At 36.4% G+C, this 18239-nt stretch overlaps 1 protein-coding gene across 1 annotated transcript; it reads right to left on the reverse strand.

The window, feature by feature from the left end:
• Positions 1-9487: 9487 nt before the first annotated feature.
• On the reverse strand, positions 9488-17138 carry LOC149947625 (regulatory factor X 4-like). Its single transcript, XM_090171598.1, has 20 exons — positions 17009-17138; positions 13410-13637; positions 13270-13336; positions 13080-13203; positions 12816-12877; positions 12309-12386; positions 12205-12247; positions 12033-12137; positions 11889-11966; positions 11661-11824; positions 11497-11597; positions 11224-11436; positions 11053-11144; positions 10853-10973; positions 10644-10790; positions 10403-10585; positions 10262-10331; positions 10020-10200; positions 9853-9959; positions 9488-9774 (listed from the first exon to the last, which is right to left on the reverse strand). The coding sequence occupies exons 2-20, from the start codon at positions 13633-13635 to the stop codon at positions 9510-9512; spliced, it is 2427 nt and encodes an 808-aa protein (XP_090027724.1). The 5' UTR covers positions 13636-13637; positions 17009-17138; the 3' UTR covers positions 9488-9509.
• Between the last annotated feature and the right edge of the window lie 1101 nt (positions 17139-18239).

Raw genomic sequence — 18239 nt, forward strand, 5'->3', positions numbered from 1 at the left:
CCGCGGTAAGCTCTTATATCACAGTATCGGTCTCGGTATTCGAAACTAACGTAATTTTAAGTTTATAGTAAGTTAACGAATGTTCTAAACAATATGTTAAAATAGGTAAATAGATAAAAATGAACAATGCAACACAAACTTCCACTCATTTTCGGTGTTACGACAACTATTACTTCTCACAGATGCGCTAGAATTTGACATCTTCTGCACCATAAAGATGGTGCCCAAAAAGCTTGCTAAATATAAAGTGTAATAAGGGGTTGTAGTTAATTTTGAACTGTTCAGCTAATTTGGCGGGGAAGGCTTGTTTGTGAGGCAGGAAGTGGTGATGGTTGACTTAATCATGCCGAACGGTGTCGGTGTCATAATTATGTTCCATTTAATAATAATAAAATAGACACCACCTTAGGCCTAAGTCATCAAGTGACTTTTAAAGCCATTAGTTCAGGTAACCGGGTTACAATGTGTAGGAGGGTGGTGGCAAGCCCTTCATGCCACGCGAGCCAACAGCTCCCTACACTAACTATTACCGTTAACCTCAACAAGTTTTTATGGAAGGGGAAACCGAAGAGCTCGGGGGAAAACCTCTTACACCAGTGGGGAGAGAACTTGCAAACTCTACGCAGGAGGAGTAGTTCCGGGTTTTCACCCAGTGCCCCAAGCTGGGATCGAAAACGGCTCCTTTTGCTTTAAGGTAAGCTACGTTTCTTAAGGTTGTGCAAATTATCTAAAAAAAGAGAATGTTTAAAACGAAAGTTTTAAATTTGTGTAATTTTTTTTTACACCTCGTTTTTTTATATTTTTCCTAATCAATATTTTATACTCTATTCAAATTCGGCACCTTAATTTCTGTTATTTTGAAACATGTTAATTTATCAGATCAAGCGAAAAACGCATTGTGAAATTAACAAAATAATGATACGTAAGGAATGGTTAAAATTCGCGTCTCAGTATTAATTTTAATACATTCAACTAGTAAAAGACCACTTGTAAATTAAAAGTTTATTAAAAACTGCTACGGCCGTTTCGACGCCAACACTAGCGTCGTCGTCAGGCAAATTTACAATAAATGGTAACAACGAGAGTTTGTTGAGCGCACGACACACTGTAGTTGTAAATAGAGTAACGCGACAGTTACATGTACATACCGACAACAACAAAAAACAAATAGCAAAAATTAAAATTACCCTGGTTCAAACAGATTTTTATAGTGCGCCACTATCTCATGTAAATTTGCCTGACGACGACGCTAGTATTGGCGTCGAAACGGCCGTAGCAGTTTTTAATAAACTTTTATTATACAATAGTGGTCTTTTACTAGTTAAATGTATTTTATTATGTACAAGGTTGTCCTTTGACATGTTTAGTATTAATTTTGTTAATTTTTGAAACAATATCAAGTTTAAAGTACAATTATACATTTACGTTTCAATTAGCTGTGTATCGTGATGCTTGTGTTGTAGATTCGTAGACTAGGGTGGTTTCCGTGTCCAAACAGATTTTCAGCTTTGAATCTACTGAATGTTCAATGTTAAGTTAAAAGGAACCACCTATTAATTTAATTTTTCACTCGAAGACCTATTTGCATAAAACTTGTAAAAGCGTTATATTTTAAAGCGAGCGTTGCATAATATTTCAATATCGAAGGCCTCGTTCAATTTAGCGCGCGCCTCCTGAAAGGAAGAAACTAACATAAACACGTGACTACTTTAATCAATGACTCACACGCATGCGCGTAGAGGGGGGTAGAAAAAGTGAGCGGCATTTATTGAAGCGTCTTTTGGGATATTTTGCTACAAACATTCCTTGCTCATCAATGCAAAATTCAACGATGACTACACAAATGGCATAACTTCTGAGGACGATTCAACTCTACCATTGGAAACCATTCAAGATTACGTAACGTAGAAAAATTCATATATTTATTTTTTTATTTGGAAGGAGATGCTCTCGGAGAGCTAGGTGGCTTAGCTTAATACGACGAAGTTGTTAGGATAATTAAAAATTCCTTTGATGAAAATGAGGTAGCTATACATATAGACATGGAGAAGCTAAAACAAATTCAACCAATTAGCAACTTGAACGATGTAAAAGGATTAATAATAATTAAGGCATCAACTTAGACCTACTTGGCGCACTGAGTAAGACACCAAAAATGTGTCCACCTAACATTTGTTAACTAGCTAGAATATGTTAGTTTTTCGTCCGCTTGAAATGCAATTCTCAATAGAAAGCATTTATTTAGGGTTTGATTATATTTTTGGCCGTTTGATGGTTTTAGATTCTGAATTTGGCCTGTCATATATACTAATTTCTCATAATTGGTGTTTAACTATTTGTTAATTCAAAATCACAGATTTTGCGTTCCTTTAGATTTTTTTGCGCCCTGGGAAAGTGCCCCACTTGCCAGGCCCTAGCTACGGCTCTGGATGACACTACCGAAGTCAAAGCAGGATCCGTTTTTAGTACAATACGATCGGGGAACGAAGAAGGGGTCGTATTACTTCAAACTCCGAATTGCGAAATGGTCAGGTGTCTTCTCGACGGAGGCAGCCAGGGAACGTTCGTCACCGAAAGCGTTTCCAAAAATGTAAACCTCCCCGAATTAGGAAAACGAGTGTCAAACGTTTACGCCCTAAAATTCCCGAAAGGGGCACTTGAAAAATCGTACGATAATATCGAAAATACCCAAACCTCAGTGTCGAAATTAAAGCGATAGAAGTTCCATATATCCCCCGCGCAGTTGAAAGAATGGATTGCTCCAAGGTTAAAACGTGGATACAATCGAAAGGGCTGCGGATAGCGGTCGGGAAAAGGGGTACCGGAAACGCTTTACTAGTAGGTAGCGATTAGCTTCCGGCCACAACGAAAGGTTCGGGGTCAAAACCAAATTAGGTTGAACTATTCAGGGATAAATAGGTGAACGACTCTATGACAGTCGGGGCCCCACCATGTTCGATTCATTAGGACGTCTCGAAAGTTTATAGAGATTGATAGCCGCGAATTGCGAGAACCATCTGGTGTCGCGATAATCAATAAATTAAAAAAAAAAATTTACTGAAAGAGGTGTACTGTAAAACTCCCATGGCGCGTAGACCGGGACACCCTGCTCAGTCGCGCAAATAAGGATTAAGGTATTTATTACATATTTTCAAAGGGACCCTAGCACAAAAAGGTCACAGATGGTTATTTAGAATCAGGCATTGCGGAAATAGTTCCGAATCACGAAATAGAGACAAAAAATAGGCACCTCCCCCTCCCCCCGAGAAGTAGCTCGCGCGAACGTGACCACTACAAAATAACGTATCGTATTGGACGAATCACACGGTAATCCCTCACCAAAGACTGTATTGCCACTGAACCTAATTTAAATGTGGACTTGCTTTTATTATTCTTATAACTCACGACGAAAAAAAAGTAGCTATGCTCGCTGATATTGAAAAAACATTTCTACAAGTCAATTTGGACGAAGTTGATCGGGACGCTGTCAGGTTCCGGTGGGTCCGGGAGGGAAATGGAAAAATAAATCTGACGAAAATTGTAGTTTTACGAATGGCTATGTAACAATGAAAAACGAGAAATATAGACCCCAGGGTTAAAGAAAAACTAGAAAATGACATTTACGTTGACGATTGCGTCAGCGGGAGAAAACAGTGATGAGGCTTAGGAAATTTCCATAGACGCGGCTGGTATGCGTTTACATAAATGGGGAACGAACTGCATGGAGTTAAGGGACTTTTGGACAATCATCCAGAGTCCGAGAAAAAAAATATTTGACAAGTAAACCGAAAATGGCACTACCAAATTTTTGAGGTGAAAATGGGACACAACTAGTAACACGTTATCCTTTGACTGGGCAAATTTATCAGACATTCCTAAGAAAACAAATCGTAATGTCTTAGGAGCTGTTTCTAAAATTTTCGATCCAATGGGAATCTTGGGAGGCTTGGGAGCCTTTGCAATTAGAGGAAAAATACTTTTTCAAAGCCTATGGAATTTAGAGTCCCAAGTCGAATGGGATATTGAACTCCCACCAGAATTTTGCAGTCAATTCGAAAACTGGGAGTTAGAGCTGACAGACATAAACAACGCGCGAAAATATAGAAGCGTGTGAGTTACACTACTTTAATGACGCTTCATTAAAGGCCTATAGCTAAGACGGTGTACTTAAGGTATAGGACTGACAAGTGAGATGGGTAAAATGGAGGTCGAATTGGTTGCCTCAAAGTACAGAGTGACTCCTCTAAAACAAAACTAGAATTAAACCTACCGAAATGATAACGTTTGGGTTGTTTGTTAGGCACCAGGTTAACAAACTAAGTGAAAAACGCAATTAGCGATAGCTTAACTGACATATTTTATTGGTTGGACTCAACCATCGCGCTAGATTGGATATCAGGCGATAAAAAGGAATGGAAAACTTTCGTTTCCAAACCGCGCTCGAGAAATACACAACCCATTAAAAAATACGCAGTGGCGTCATTGTCCTGGGGCTCGAAACCCTCGCAGACTCAGCGACAAGAGGAATGAGAGGTAAAGACCTGGCCACTAACGAAATTTGGTGAACGGGCACTTAATTATAAGTATATAGGGAAAACTGGTCGAAAGAAAAACCCTCAGCTGATTCTAAGATAGTTAACGATGAAAGATGAAAAGTTACGCTAGCAGTTAGCTTTGTCTAACCAAAATGGACTCAATACCTAACGGATTTAAAATAGACACCGGCCATTAAATAAACGTTTAAGAATCACAGTTTCCTTGTTTAGACTTCCGCGAAACTCGATACTAACAAACAGATAAAACCAAATGATAGGTCCAGTAACTACTGACGAAATGCAGCGTGCGGAATTAATTTAGGTAAAAGATTTTCAAAAACAAGAGTTTTAGGGAGAGCTCTCAGACCTGAAAATTCATAAGCAGTTACGTTTCAAAGTAGCAATTTCAGATTTGGGACTAGATATTAAATAAAAATATCCCTTTCACAAAACTATTAATGACAAGAACCCATAAATAGGTGCATCATGGGGGAATAAACTATACAATAAAAAATATTAGATAACTTTATTGGATTAAAAACAGACGTCAACTCGCCAGAAGCATTGTCAAAAGTTGCGTCACTACCAACAGACTAAACGCTAAGCTGGCTGATCGAGAAACTGCACCCCTCTCTAGTGATCGAATCGAGGAGACACCGTCGTTTTCTCTAATAGCTGTAGATTTCGGAGAACCCTTAATTATTAAAGATAGGATTGGAATGAAAAAATCATACATTGAATTGTCTCGCAACATGCGCGGCAAAGCGCACTGCACACCTCGAACTTATTACAAATCTCTCTACCGCCGAATTTGCTTTGGCATTTAGGCGTCTGATAGCGCAAAGGGGAGTGCAACATCATACTACGCCGCTTTAAACACCGAAACAACAGTAGGCATGGGAAAATGAATGAAGAAGTATTGGAGTTTTTAAACACCAATGATAACAGCAAAACCTACACTACACTAAACTGACGAACTAGTAAGAAGTCATAATATATTAACTAAAATAACAAACGTTTATTAATTAAAACATATTAATAGTGAATACTGTACAAGATGATATGACAGAATATTATGACACGTTAAACGCTATAAGCGGATATATATATATATACTAGGTTAAAAAATAGTAAACAAGATTAACAATAGTTAAAAAAGAATATCTTATTTACATTTAACATTTTAACCTGTTAAAAAAAACGAAACGGAAAAAGCCGATATCGTTTCTTATCTTCAACAAGGAGGAAATATTTAAATACTTGTTTCAAAATGGAGAGTTTGGATTTAAAGCTCAATTATTTGAAGTACATTTTTACACTTTGAGGCTCTTTGCATGAGCGCACCTAGAGCGACCTTTCGGTGTCGACGCATCTGAACGGTCATGGAAACGGGTTAGTGCGATATAAGTGGTCGACCTTCTTGGCACGACAAAAGAGGTGTTCCGGGGAGAAAATATCGCTCCTTTTTGTTTCTTGGAAACGGTCATCGCATCGTTCTCACTACATTTTGGGTGTTTCTCTCCTTATTCCTTCTATACTCGGTGTGCCTCTTAGCCAATTTCCGAATTGAAAAACAACTGGTAAATCTAGTGCTTCTAATTTCTATCTGAACATATCAATTCGTTATCTTTTTCTCACATGATCAGGTACAATCTGAATTATATATCCAAACTGCTTCACTAATTTCACCGTCAAATTTACATTTATATGAACGTATAAATTTGTGGCGTAAGCGTAAGTCAAATTAGTTTGGGTGAAAGTCGAGTTTGACTTAATCCACCGCATTGAGCTAGAAAGAAGATATTAGGATAAATGCTTCAAAGTGCCAGTTAGTAGCACTACAAATGGAGCGATCTACTCATCAGTGGGGGTTCGATTCGACAATGGAAACAGGCGGCGATATCGCGTCGCGTAATTTTCATGACCGTTCAGATGCGTCGACACCGAAAGGTCGCTCTGGGTGCGCTCATGGAAAGAGCCTAATAGAACGCACAAGTTTTGTTGAATGGTCCAGAAGAAGCGTATTTGAAAACTGGAGGGCTATTTTTTTCGCTAAAGGGTTTAAAAATATTTCGCTGTTTGCAACTTCATCAATAGCTTCACGTAAAGGTATCGTACTAACATTACGACGGTAGCGCGAATAGGCGATAACATAAATTACAAGGTATTCTGGGTAAAATTTATTTTAGGTAACACTAAATACTGTTAAAAATGGTTCAGATTCAAAATGGACCGTCGCCCTCATTTTGTCCTTAATATGTTTTTAAAAATTACTTTTAAATAATTTTATATTTTAAATCTTGTATTGAGTAACGTTTTTAATTAATTAAACTAATCTAAATCCATAAAATTGGTTAAGAACAATAACCTTCTATTTTTAGTTTGGAATTTGAAGAGTTACGCTAACCCTTGGTGTGTTTATATTTTGTTTGAACTCTTAAAACAAACCATAGGAGATGGTTGGAATTTGGGTCTGTAACGGACACTATATAAAACTTTTTTCTCTAAAAAATGCGTTTTCCATGAAAATCATATTTTTTACCACGGAGAAAGCGTATTAAAAATAATTATCTGAAAAGGCAAAATATTTCAAATCGGAGTATGCCTTTTTCAGAGTTTGCTTTTGAAATTGGGATGTTAAGAAGACCATTTTTGTAAAACCGTTAAAGATAGTCAGTTTTTGTTAAAATTTTTGAAGCTCGCACTTGAAAGTTAATTAGCGTGGAAACTTTCATAGTATTGCAAAGTTGACAACCTATGAACGTGAGGTATTTTCAAAAACCTTGTGGGCAAGCAAATTAGATTTGGTCCTCAAATTCCCAAATTTATAGCTTGTACCATTTCATTTCAATTGGTTGACCCATGGTTAAATGAGTGATCGAACCTCAACGGAATGACCCATATTTACTCATAATTCTACTCAGTAATAAATAATTTTAAAATGGTCTTTCTGACTCAAGTTAAATGGAATTGACACAACTGCAAAAACAATCTGAAACAATACAGGTTGAAAATGGACATAAGAGGGCTCTTTGAAGCTCAACAATTTCAATGTCAATTTGAGTAAAAGTAATATTCAGTTTATAAATTTTATTGACTGATCTAATATTTGTAAAATATTCACCTAACTATTCAAATTTAACGCAAACTATGCAAAAATGCAGCTATAATAGGTGAATGTTTATTCCATAAAAAGTGTCTGAATTTTGAAAGTGAAGCGAAAAGGTGTGATTTTAAGGAAACGAGTAATATGCTGACGCCTTTAATAAAAACTGTTTATATTAACTTATTACATATCAATAATCAATATCATAAAAGTACCTTATACCAGTATCAAAGTTATTTAATACAAAAAGGTAGGTCTTGTTATTGTGTAACCATTAATACCGAAATATATATTTAACTTAATTTGAGCGAGATAATTTTATTACTAATTTCACTTATATTTTAAAGTAACTCTAAAGGTACTATATTTAGTAAAAATAATAATATTTAGTTTTAAATAAACTTCTGTTGTTCTGGAGTTGGGGCATATATTATGGGAAAATCCTCAACTTTCCTGAGGCAAAAATATGATTTATAGCAGCGGTTCCCAAAAGGTGTTCCGCGGAACCCTAGGGTTCCCTGTAAGGATCACAGGGGTTCCGAGAATTCGCAGCGCGGCCATCTTTGTTTGTGTCAAGAGTCTTTTAAGATAAGTAAAAAAATTAGTTAGGGTTCCACCAGAATTATGTGGATAATTTAGGGTTCCATAGCAAAATAAATTTGGGAACCGCTGATTTATAGGTAACAGCTGAGGTAACAGTTTGCTACTTGACTGCGCCTAAGTTGGACCAGGTATTTGAGGGAATAGTAAATTGAGTGTAAAAAGAAAGAAAATCTGGATATATTCCATTTTTATCTTAACACCAATGTTTCCCTTTTTAGTTCCACATCGATATATATATATATATATATATATATATATATATATATATATATATATATATATATATATATATATATATATATATATATATATATATATATATATATATATCGAGTGGCACTATTGCTATGACCGAAATGTAGTAGTACTAGTTTCTATAGTAGTAATAGTAGTAGTATTAGTGTAATTCCGCGACAGCATTAGAGATGGCGGCTGTTTAAGTACAATAAGTGTACCATTTCGTGGACTTGATTAAAAAAGTAGTTTAAAAATACTTTTCATTGGTCGTGAATTTAATCCAAAATATTTTAACTTGGTAATACTACAACAAGCACCGGATAATTGAAGAACTCGAACTTCATCGCACACCCAAAGGTAAGCAATGAAGACCATTTTATTGCATTTATGTAAATATATTAATTTTAAGAAAAAAATATCAAGATTTTTTCTCTATATAATCTATTGACTTTCCTCTCAAATAACCATTCCCTTCTTGTGTGCAGTGAAATGACAAACGTTTACCTTGTATCATCTTTGGACCGGTCACTGGTACCTATTTGCTTTTACGCTTTAGTTTAGAAAATCATATTCACATAAGAAACTAGTGGAGTAGAATAGTAGATGGACCAAATTATAACTGGTGTTATCATTTTGCTTGAAATTGGCTCAAATATATAAACCGAAACAATTCATGTTCAAGTGTAAATGAATTGTTCCACCTTTTACTTGAAAAATACGAACTCATCAATCTTAAAGCCATATCCACGGAATAATATAATAAATAATAATAATCAGCTAGGCTTGATATTTATAATTATATTTACAGAAACTCAATATAAGAAAACCTTTCAGCTTGCTTCTTGTTAAGAAAGCGTAATACTTGCGGCCCAGCACAAAAGAAATATGCGTAACCCTGGCCACGAGAAAAAAAAAGAAATGCCTTTATTGAAAATTCCAAATCACATTTAAATAATAAATTACATTAAATTAATTCCCGCTTCTGTTTTATCACTTCGAAGTTTGGTTAATTATTTTATGTCGCAATATTAGTGTCCGGTATTTGGCACGTAAATCTCTTCGTGGTAGCTGTCGTCGCTTTCGGTGATAGAAGTAGGTTCGTCATTTGTCACTCGGAAAGCGGAACTCGAACCGTTCGAACTTGTCATTTTTCGCTGTATTGTCGACGTGTAAGGGACAGTAACTTTGGCGTAGTTACTGTACAGCACGCCGTATCCTCCGTCGGGTCTGCTGTAAGTGCTCGGTTCATCGTACGCTCTTATATCACAGTAGCTGTCTCCGTATTCAAAATTGCTGAAATGAGCAGTTGTATTTCAGCTAAACAAGTAGCAATGCGTGTAAATAGTTCCAAATGAATAACGCGAAACTAACCTCGACTCATTTTCGACGTTGTGACAGCTATCGCTTCTCACGGATGCGCTAGAGTTTGACCTCGTCTGAACCAGAACTTGTTCGTTTATGGCGCCCATAAACGCTTGCTAAATATCGTTAAGAGTAATCACGGTTTTAAGGTAATTTTGAATTATCGTTTTCCTTACGTTATCCGCCGTTTGGTCGGTGTAGTTTGGCGTGGAAGGTTCGTTTGTGGCGCAGAATGTGGTGATGGTTGACGTTACGATCGTGGTTGGTGTCGGTGTCGGTGTCCCGGTTACGTTGCTCACGATGCACGATTGACTTTCGTTCCAAGGTCGTATTTGCGTATCGGACCCGATATTGACACTATTAAAATAATTTGTTTAGATTTTACGTTTATCGAATTACCGTGTACTTTTTATCGTACTTTTGGTAATACTCTCCATTCCAGGTATATGTACTTAAAGGGCTTGTGCTAAAATGAGGCGTGACTTGGTCTGGAAATAATTACTCGGAAATTAGGTCTCATTTTTAATAAATTATTTGGTTAGTTGGTTTCGAAACGTACCACTTAGTGGTAATCTACTAATATCATCCCTGACACTATTGTTAATAATTGATCCCTGAACGGCTGGAATGGGCGTTGAAGTTGTTTCCACTGTGACTTCTGTCGCGTTGTCACAAAAAGTGTCCGTTGAATCCGTCGCCAATAGGGATGCGGAGAAACTATTGTCTCCAAATTGACTGGCAACTGAATAACAAGTTATTATAAGTTTTCTTTTTGTTAAAATTAAAATAATCGGGCGTACTGTCGTCACAACCAATATCGTTTAGTTTCGGTGGAAGGTTTTTCGAAATATTTTCCAAATAATCCTTTACTTGTTCTTCTAGATATATATTCTCGACGAGAAAAAGAACGTAATCGTCGAACATTAATCGGAGTAAATGAAAAGATCCTGTCGGTTTAATTTTAGAGAAATCAAAATTGAGACCTTTCAGATTAATATCAATATCGTACCAAAGCTAGCGGCGCTGTGAAGAGTCATGTCTCTTATAACTCGGCTCCCGAAAGCGGACCATAAAAGTAAAAACTGCCTCGCCAGACGACGCACTGAATACTGCTTTTTCTTACTACAATTCTAAGAAAACATATAATTATATTATTAATTTCAAATTAAAATAAAGTTATTCGACAATATATCGTTATATAGTTACAGCCGTGATGCAGTTGGACACCAGATTTTCTAACCATTCCATAAATATCTCGATCGGAGCTTCGTCTTCAATCAAAGATTCGAATTCTTTCGAAACTGGCCAATCGTGATAGTATAAAAAAATTAGATCTAAAAATTGCACACTATTTAAAAGGACTTCTTGTGAGAAACGTACTTCTAATTATTAGTTCCCCCGATGTGATGCAATAGCCGCCGTGATTTTCCGCCGCGTATAGAGTTTCCCTCGTCAGCGCGTCCACGTCGATTTGCCTCCAATCACGGAGCATTTGACTCATAATCTCGGAGTTGTGTAACACCATTCTCGAAGCTTGCGCCAAATGGTTCAAAGACATCTGACGACGTAAAAGTTGGGCAAACCTCCGTGCCACTATACAAAGTAAAAATCTCTGAGATTCAATTCCAATTCAGTGACGGAATTGTAAATTACTCTCGAGTTTAACTATCTTCAAATTTTCCGGTAAATTGTAGAGTGCCATTCGTAGCCAACAGTCAAGTTCTTGCACAAATTTCCTTATAACTTTCATAAGACTACCGACGAGTAATTGAAAATGTAAATTATTTACAAGTACATTTTCCGGTATAAGGACTTACCTGTCTGGAAATGGTTGGAGTATGGATGGCAGGAGCACGTTCGATATGCCTCGGTAGAGGATAGAATCGCAAATTCCAATAACGTTCACCAGCACGTTGCTTCCAATCATAGCTAGTAGGTGCGGCGGAACTCCTTGCCAGAAGTGGAACAGAAAGTTCTGTAGCTAGATGGAAGTAGGTGTAGTTAAGTTTAGGCCTACCGTTCAATGAGAGCAAACGTTGTCTTACCTCGTCGAAACAGCCACGGTAGACTGTGTCCAATATTCGTTGAGAGTGAGTTTTGTACATCATGAGGAATGTGTGCAACTAATTCAATGGAAGTGAACTTTGTAAAACAAAATTTGTCGCGAAATCTCGAGCTCGAAGAATTACCTTTCCCGTATCGACATTAGAGGGTAAATCTAAATCTTGAACGTTGGGGAACTCTGGTAACACTGTGCATAGTGGTCGAATTCGTGTTTGGCATACTGGCGGAGCCTGTTTATTAGCATTTAATAAATTTTAGTTAAATTTATAAGTTTATTTCACTACGAAAATAAAGTACTCGTTTCATGGTTGAATCCGGGTCTCGTTTGGTGTCTTGACAACTACGAATAATCGAAGGTGTATGTAATTTGGTGCTAATGCTAATTTTAAATGATTTATTACCATCCAACCGCTTTCTTCGAATAAGAAGGTTGAAAGTATATGGAACATTCCTTCACGGCTATTCCGTAGTAATGATATCTGTGTTGTATTTAATGCCCAATTAGATTTACGATAATCATTATATCACAAACAATATTCTAAAGAGATGAAAGATACCATTATGCCGATAAGATAGACTTTGCTTCACACCGCCCAGTTTTTAGCGCGAATCAAAGTTGATAAGACTGCTTTACACGCTTACTATTTCATTGTCATATAGCAAATAATACTAACCTAAAAATTAAACTAGCATTTAAATCGTTACCAATAACTAATTTTAAACGCAGTTTTGAGGCGTGTGAGCTTCCGAACTCTCTTTTGAAGAAAACTGGTTAATTACCATTTTTAATTTTGCTGGCCGCTCATTTTTCCTTTAAACTATTACAGTTACTTTTTTGTTTTACTCAACCACGTGAAGTCTCGGACAAACGATACCTTTCATCGTGTAAATTGAAGGGTTAGCCGTACCTAGATTGACCTCTAGTACCCAATCTTCTTGTTGTAAGTTGCGGAAATTGTTGACGAATAATCTGCGTTAATAAATAATCAATAGTCAATATTAGACGGCCGTTATTTAGGTCGAGATTAAACGGCAAGTTTTTAAATTATGCAATTGGATTTCTGATCGTATACGCCGCCCGAGCAACTCGCGTCCGATTGGGCTTCTGTTCGGCCAATGCGATCCACCAGCCTGCTGATGGACTTTGTAAAATCAATAATCTCGATCGTTACCTTGCCGAAGCTGGCGGCGTTGACGGGTTGCATGTTATTCTTGGAGCAGAAGTCGACGTAGTGCAGGTAAAGGGTATTTCTCGGTATACACACACCTTCACCGATTTCGTAATTGTCCTCCAGCCTAAGTAATAGTTTTGTTTGTCAATTGATACTAAATTGTAAAGGTGGTATGAATTTCGAAGCGTACCACATTAAGGTAGAAGGGGTAGAGTGGGGTTTTAATATTTGGTTGCTTTGCGGAATTTTCGTCTCGTCTGCAAAAAATAGATGAAAGAAGTTTATTCACGGTTACTCGTAGGTATACGTATAAATCGGTAAACTGCTAACATGATACGTGTCCTTTGAAAATAAGACCTTGTCCGTCGACGACCGTGACTTCTCGTATTGGTCGTCCCGTTTGGGCCTCCGTCCTGTTGATGCCAGTCAGTACTGTTTGGTGCAAGGTGGCGGAATGGGTGGTTGCTGCGCTTGGTGGTTGATGGTGGATGTGATGCACTGGGTGGTATTCTTCGTTCCACAATTTTCCGTGAACCGTGGCAACGCCTGTAAACATTTCTAGAGGAATTTAATGGGGGTTTACGAATAAAATTAAAGCTATTTCTAGATTGTTATAAGCCTAAATAAACGCGTCGTGACAATTTTTTTTAAACGTATTTGTGTGTATAGCTTGATACTTTGAATTTTGACCGACGGAAGTTTGTGGTGGCACTGTCAATATACGAGTTTGAAAGCGTCTCGGAAATGATAAAGAATAACGAACTTTGGTGGTTAAAAATTCCCTCCCTGAAAAACCGAAATCTGCCGGGCTTGTTCGATAAACATATCTGATTTTTCCATATTTGTAGGGGGAGGGGGTCCTTTTCAGATATTGCCAACCTCAATCTGATTCCGCTTCGATGACTATCTACTGTCTGTTTTTAAAAATGAAGCATCTATGAAATGAATGACATATTGCCTGCCTCCAATCTCTCGTAATTCGATGAAAGAGCGCGACCCCAACCCCGGGGGTGACGCTTCGTTAAATATTACATAATCCGATGAACAGGGGTCCTCTACCGAATACGCGTCAAGGTACTGCGGGGTCCCCTTTCACGGTTATACCCGCGCGTCTCCCCAATTTTTCAATACCTGCGATGCGCTCTTTGTCTTCTTTTCCCATAAGAACGAGTCGGGGGGGGGGGTCACTTTATAGTACGGGCGCCATTGTGTGGTTCCGCGGTTAAGAAACCCCAAAGTTCACTATTCGGAGGTTGATATTAATCCGGGATGATGAGACATGGCCGTTAATACGTTGCAGTTCGTCGCGGTAGCGTTGAGACTATTATAGGCTTAACTTTGCAAAACCACTACTATGAATCGTCAGAGATTACTAGAAATAATTTGCCGAGTATAAAATCATGATTAGCTGTATAAGTAAAGGGTTATAAATTTGATAAATTAAATTTCGATTGTCGTTTGGGTGGGATTAACCTACTCTAGCATCTGCTTTCGTGTTAAATTACTTAATTCGAGGGATTTCATGTTTGCTAAATTTGAATTAATATTGCGAATTGGATTTTAATACATTGGTCAGATTTTAGTTAAAGGCGTAAAAATAACTATATTTTATTAGCATTGTATAATACATCGTTACTAGCTATAGGTAATTGAGGGGCTCGTATAATTCTTATAGTATACGACAATAATTAAAATCAGTGAAATTAAGGTTTAATATCCAAATACGCAGCCCGAAAATAGTCTTTTTGACGGCTACCAAAATAGATCTATTTGGTTAGCAAATTCAATTGTTTATTTTATATTATTTATTCACGAAAAACATACGGGCCCTTAGTTTGAGAGGGGTTTGAGAACAATTGTTCAAAGTGTAAACGCTCTGAGTCAAAGGGTGTGGACACCTATAGCGAAACAGACAGACACGAAACATGAAAATTATCGAAAACCGTAGGGGTCCCCGGAGCGAAAACATAGGGGCCCTCAGGTTGATATAAATAGTTAGATACTGTGAACATTGAGAACAATTGTGAAAAGCTTAGGCGCTCCAAGTCAAGGAGTGTGGACTCTTAGCGAGACCGACAGACAGACAGACACCAATTTTCGGATATTTATATTAAATCACGTGTCTATTAAAGGCTGGTCCTAAATAATCCGAATCCTGAAAGGTTCTCGAATCCTTCATACAATAATGATAGTAAAAGGGGGGAAATCGAAAGGCCTGACATTTGAAAAGTTTTCGTACGGGATTGATTTTGAGATTTCAAAGCACGATTTTCGTGTTGATTTCGAGTTTCTTAGGCTGATTTCGAAATTTTGGAACTACGTTTCACCGAAATTTCGGGATTTTCAAATTGATTTCAAGATTTCTAAAATAATTTTTCTTCATAGTGTACGGGATTTGTACGAATGTCGGACATTTCGGAGAAAACTTTTCTATTTAAAATTAAAGATTTTAATTGAAGTAAAATTTGAAATCTCTGTTTAATTAAAAGACATTTAAGAATATAGTGTTGAGAAAATACACCTGTATTCAATAAGAAGATACAAAGTATTTGAGTAACAGTTCACATTTTTAATTAATATCAAAAGGTCCAAAACCTGTTTAAATTAGATTAGCATTTGGAGGCAAAAAAAACGAGAGAAGATTGGAAGTCAGTCAGGTTAAACCACCCCTTGGAAACGTGAACGGGGAAACTTGTAGGACTTTATTCTGTACAATCTACTCACCTACACGTTTTCTAGCGCGAGCTTTATCTGCCTAATTAAATTTTAAAAATAGTCTTGGGCTTGTGTCGCTGAGAAAAATATTATTATACCTCGACATTTTATTATTTAACTTTATGGAAACTATAAGTGGAACTCAAAATTAACTTTTTATAATTAATTAATGAAATTACGTTTCCATGTTGGGGTATAAAAGCGGGTAAATAAGCCAGCTATATGTCAGCATTAAGTTAGATTTCGCAGATAATGTATGGGCGTATATTTAATTTTTATTTCCTTTAATATAAAAAAAAATTAAATTTGGATAAATAACAATGAATATTTAATGTTAGCAAAAATAAACAGAGAGTGCGCCTGTTCGGTGATTGCGGTCGATGTGATATTTGCGACATCTCAGTATTATTTTCCATAATAGTTTTATTACCCCTATACTAGGTCTATTTTTCTATTAAAATCGTGTGACAAAAATACGACTTAACTAATAGATCTTAAAATTCCTTTATAAAACCCGTCAAGACCGCTACATTGTTATGTCTACATTGATTTTTGATCGAACAGTGTTGGGTTTATCACACGTAAAAATAATTTAAATTAGGATATTTGCCAATAAACAAATTAACTAGGGTCTTAGGGAACCCATTTGGTTTAACAGATTGATTTTCCTAAACGAAACGAAGTTAAGATTGCGATGAAAATTTAAAACCAAATTGCCAATTAAATCATGATTTTTTAAAGAATATTTTAATTTTTGGAATATTACTGAAATCCTAATAAAATTTATCCCATATTATGGTTACCAATAGCTATTTTATCCCACATTATGTTGTACCTAGAGGTCGGCGGAACAAATAAATTAACCGCAAAAATTTCAATTAATCATTAAAATTAGTATTATTTGATTTATACGAATAAATTATACGATTAAACAACGATTTAACATGCAAAATTAATCATTTTTTTCGAATATTTTATAATTCTCGGTTATGGATAAATATAAACAATCGTATAATTTCTTATTCAAACGCCGACCTCTAGTTGTACCAATCGCTCTGTACTAATTGCCATTGAAAACATTTTCAATTGTTACTGAGAATATATAATTTTCAACTCATGGAATGAAATGTATTCGAAGACTCGCTAAAATTCAATTAAATTGGAAGCTTAAAACTAAGTCGTAATATCAGAATGAAGTTGAATACGATACTTACAGTTGACGTTCTCGGGGTCCATATTCATTCGCGAGTGACGGTCAGCGATGGGCGATTTCAACCTTTCGACTCGAGCGGGGTCAAAAAGGATTATGTCATAACTGTCCCGTTTGTGGAGGTCATATAAGCGGTGACCCTCGTCGGTCGGTGGGTCGGCGGCGATTTCTCTATCCCGCGCGTTAGTGTCTGTCTGCAGCCTCCGAGAATCCCGAATGATTCGGTGGGCGGTGATCCGAAACCCCTCCCTTTGGCGGCCTCCATCTTCGGGCTGATGGGCGGAGATTCGGCCATAGAGGAGGGACTTCTCATTATTTCTATATATATTCTTTAATCGAGGAAGCGGGGAATTTGATTCCCGCTCGCTTTCTTACCCTGTTTTCTATTGAAACAAAAAATTGTGCCGTTCTTTACGTTAGTCATTTTTATCATTGATATTACCCGAGATTCAAATCAAATTACACGAATAAAATTTTAACTTTTAAACATCCACATCGGAATTTAATTCTACGATTATCATTTTATAATTTAACGAAATTCCGATTGGAAATATAACTTTTATTTGGAAAATGTTTTACACATGATTTTTATATTTATGAAAAGATAAAAACTTCGTTACATTTGCATATTTAATAAAAAATGAAAATTGGGTACTGATGATGAAGCGCTAAGCTAAGTAAATATCTTTGATTTCATTAAATATTCAAATAAAACTAAGTTTTTATCTTTCATAAATATATAATAACATATTGCACTTACAAACAACTTAAGCCTTACAAATGATTTTATATAAAAAAATTAAAATCAAAATTATAGGACCGGAAAATTTAGGCTTGTTTACTACATGTTAGACGAAACATTTAATAATACTATAAATGAAAGCCGTGTTAAGGGTTAAAAGTTTATCAGCTAAAATTTAAAAAAATCGTGTACGGCCATAAAGGCATATTTCCAAGTGGTTCGACATCTATTCGTAAAAATCCCTTACACTTTAGAAAAAAATGAGTTTAGAAAATTTAGAAATCAACTTAAAAATCCCAAAATCTGGTCAAAAATCAGTTTCAAAATCTTCAAATCTGCCTAAAAAACCAGAAATCAGTAAATCACAAGAAAATTGTTCTCATAAATTTTAAAATCAGTTTCTGATTTCTGAAATCACTTTGAGATATAAAATCGGACCCCTCGCATATTTGCCGAAGTACCGCGATTTTAGAAACATCTTTCGTGTTCAATT

Source organism: Leiobunum rupestre, chromosome 4 (genome assembly GCF_980474605.1).
Source record: "Leiobunum rupestre chromosome 4, qqLeiRupe1.1.hap1, whole genome shotgun sequence".
NCBI classification, from domain to species: domain Eukaryota; kingdom Metazoa; phylum Arthropoda; class Arachnida; order Opiliones; family Sclerosomatidae; genus Leiobunum; species Leiobunum rupestre.

Bases quoted from the DNA above. Each gene is read 5' to 3' on its own strand.
- LOC149947625 (XM_090171598.1), bottom strand. From the start codon at position 13,635: ATGTTTACAGGCGTTGCCACGGTTCACGGAAAATTGTGGAACGAAGAA. The intron at 12,878-13,079 runs GTAACGATCGAG...TTATTAACGCAG, and splicing joins ACGCCGCCAGCTTCGGCAAG to ATTATTCGTCAACAATTTCC. The intron at 12,248-12,308 runs GTAATAAATCAT...GATTATTCGTAG, and splicing joins TCGAAGAAAGCGGTTGGATG to TTGTCAAGACACCAAACGAG.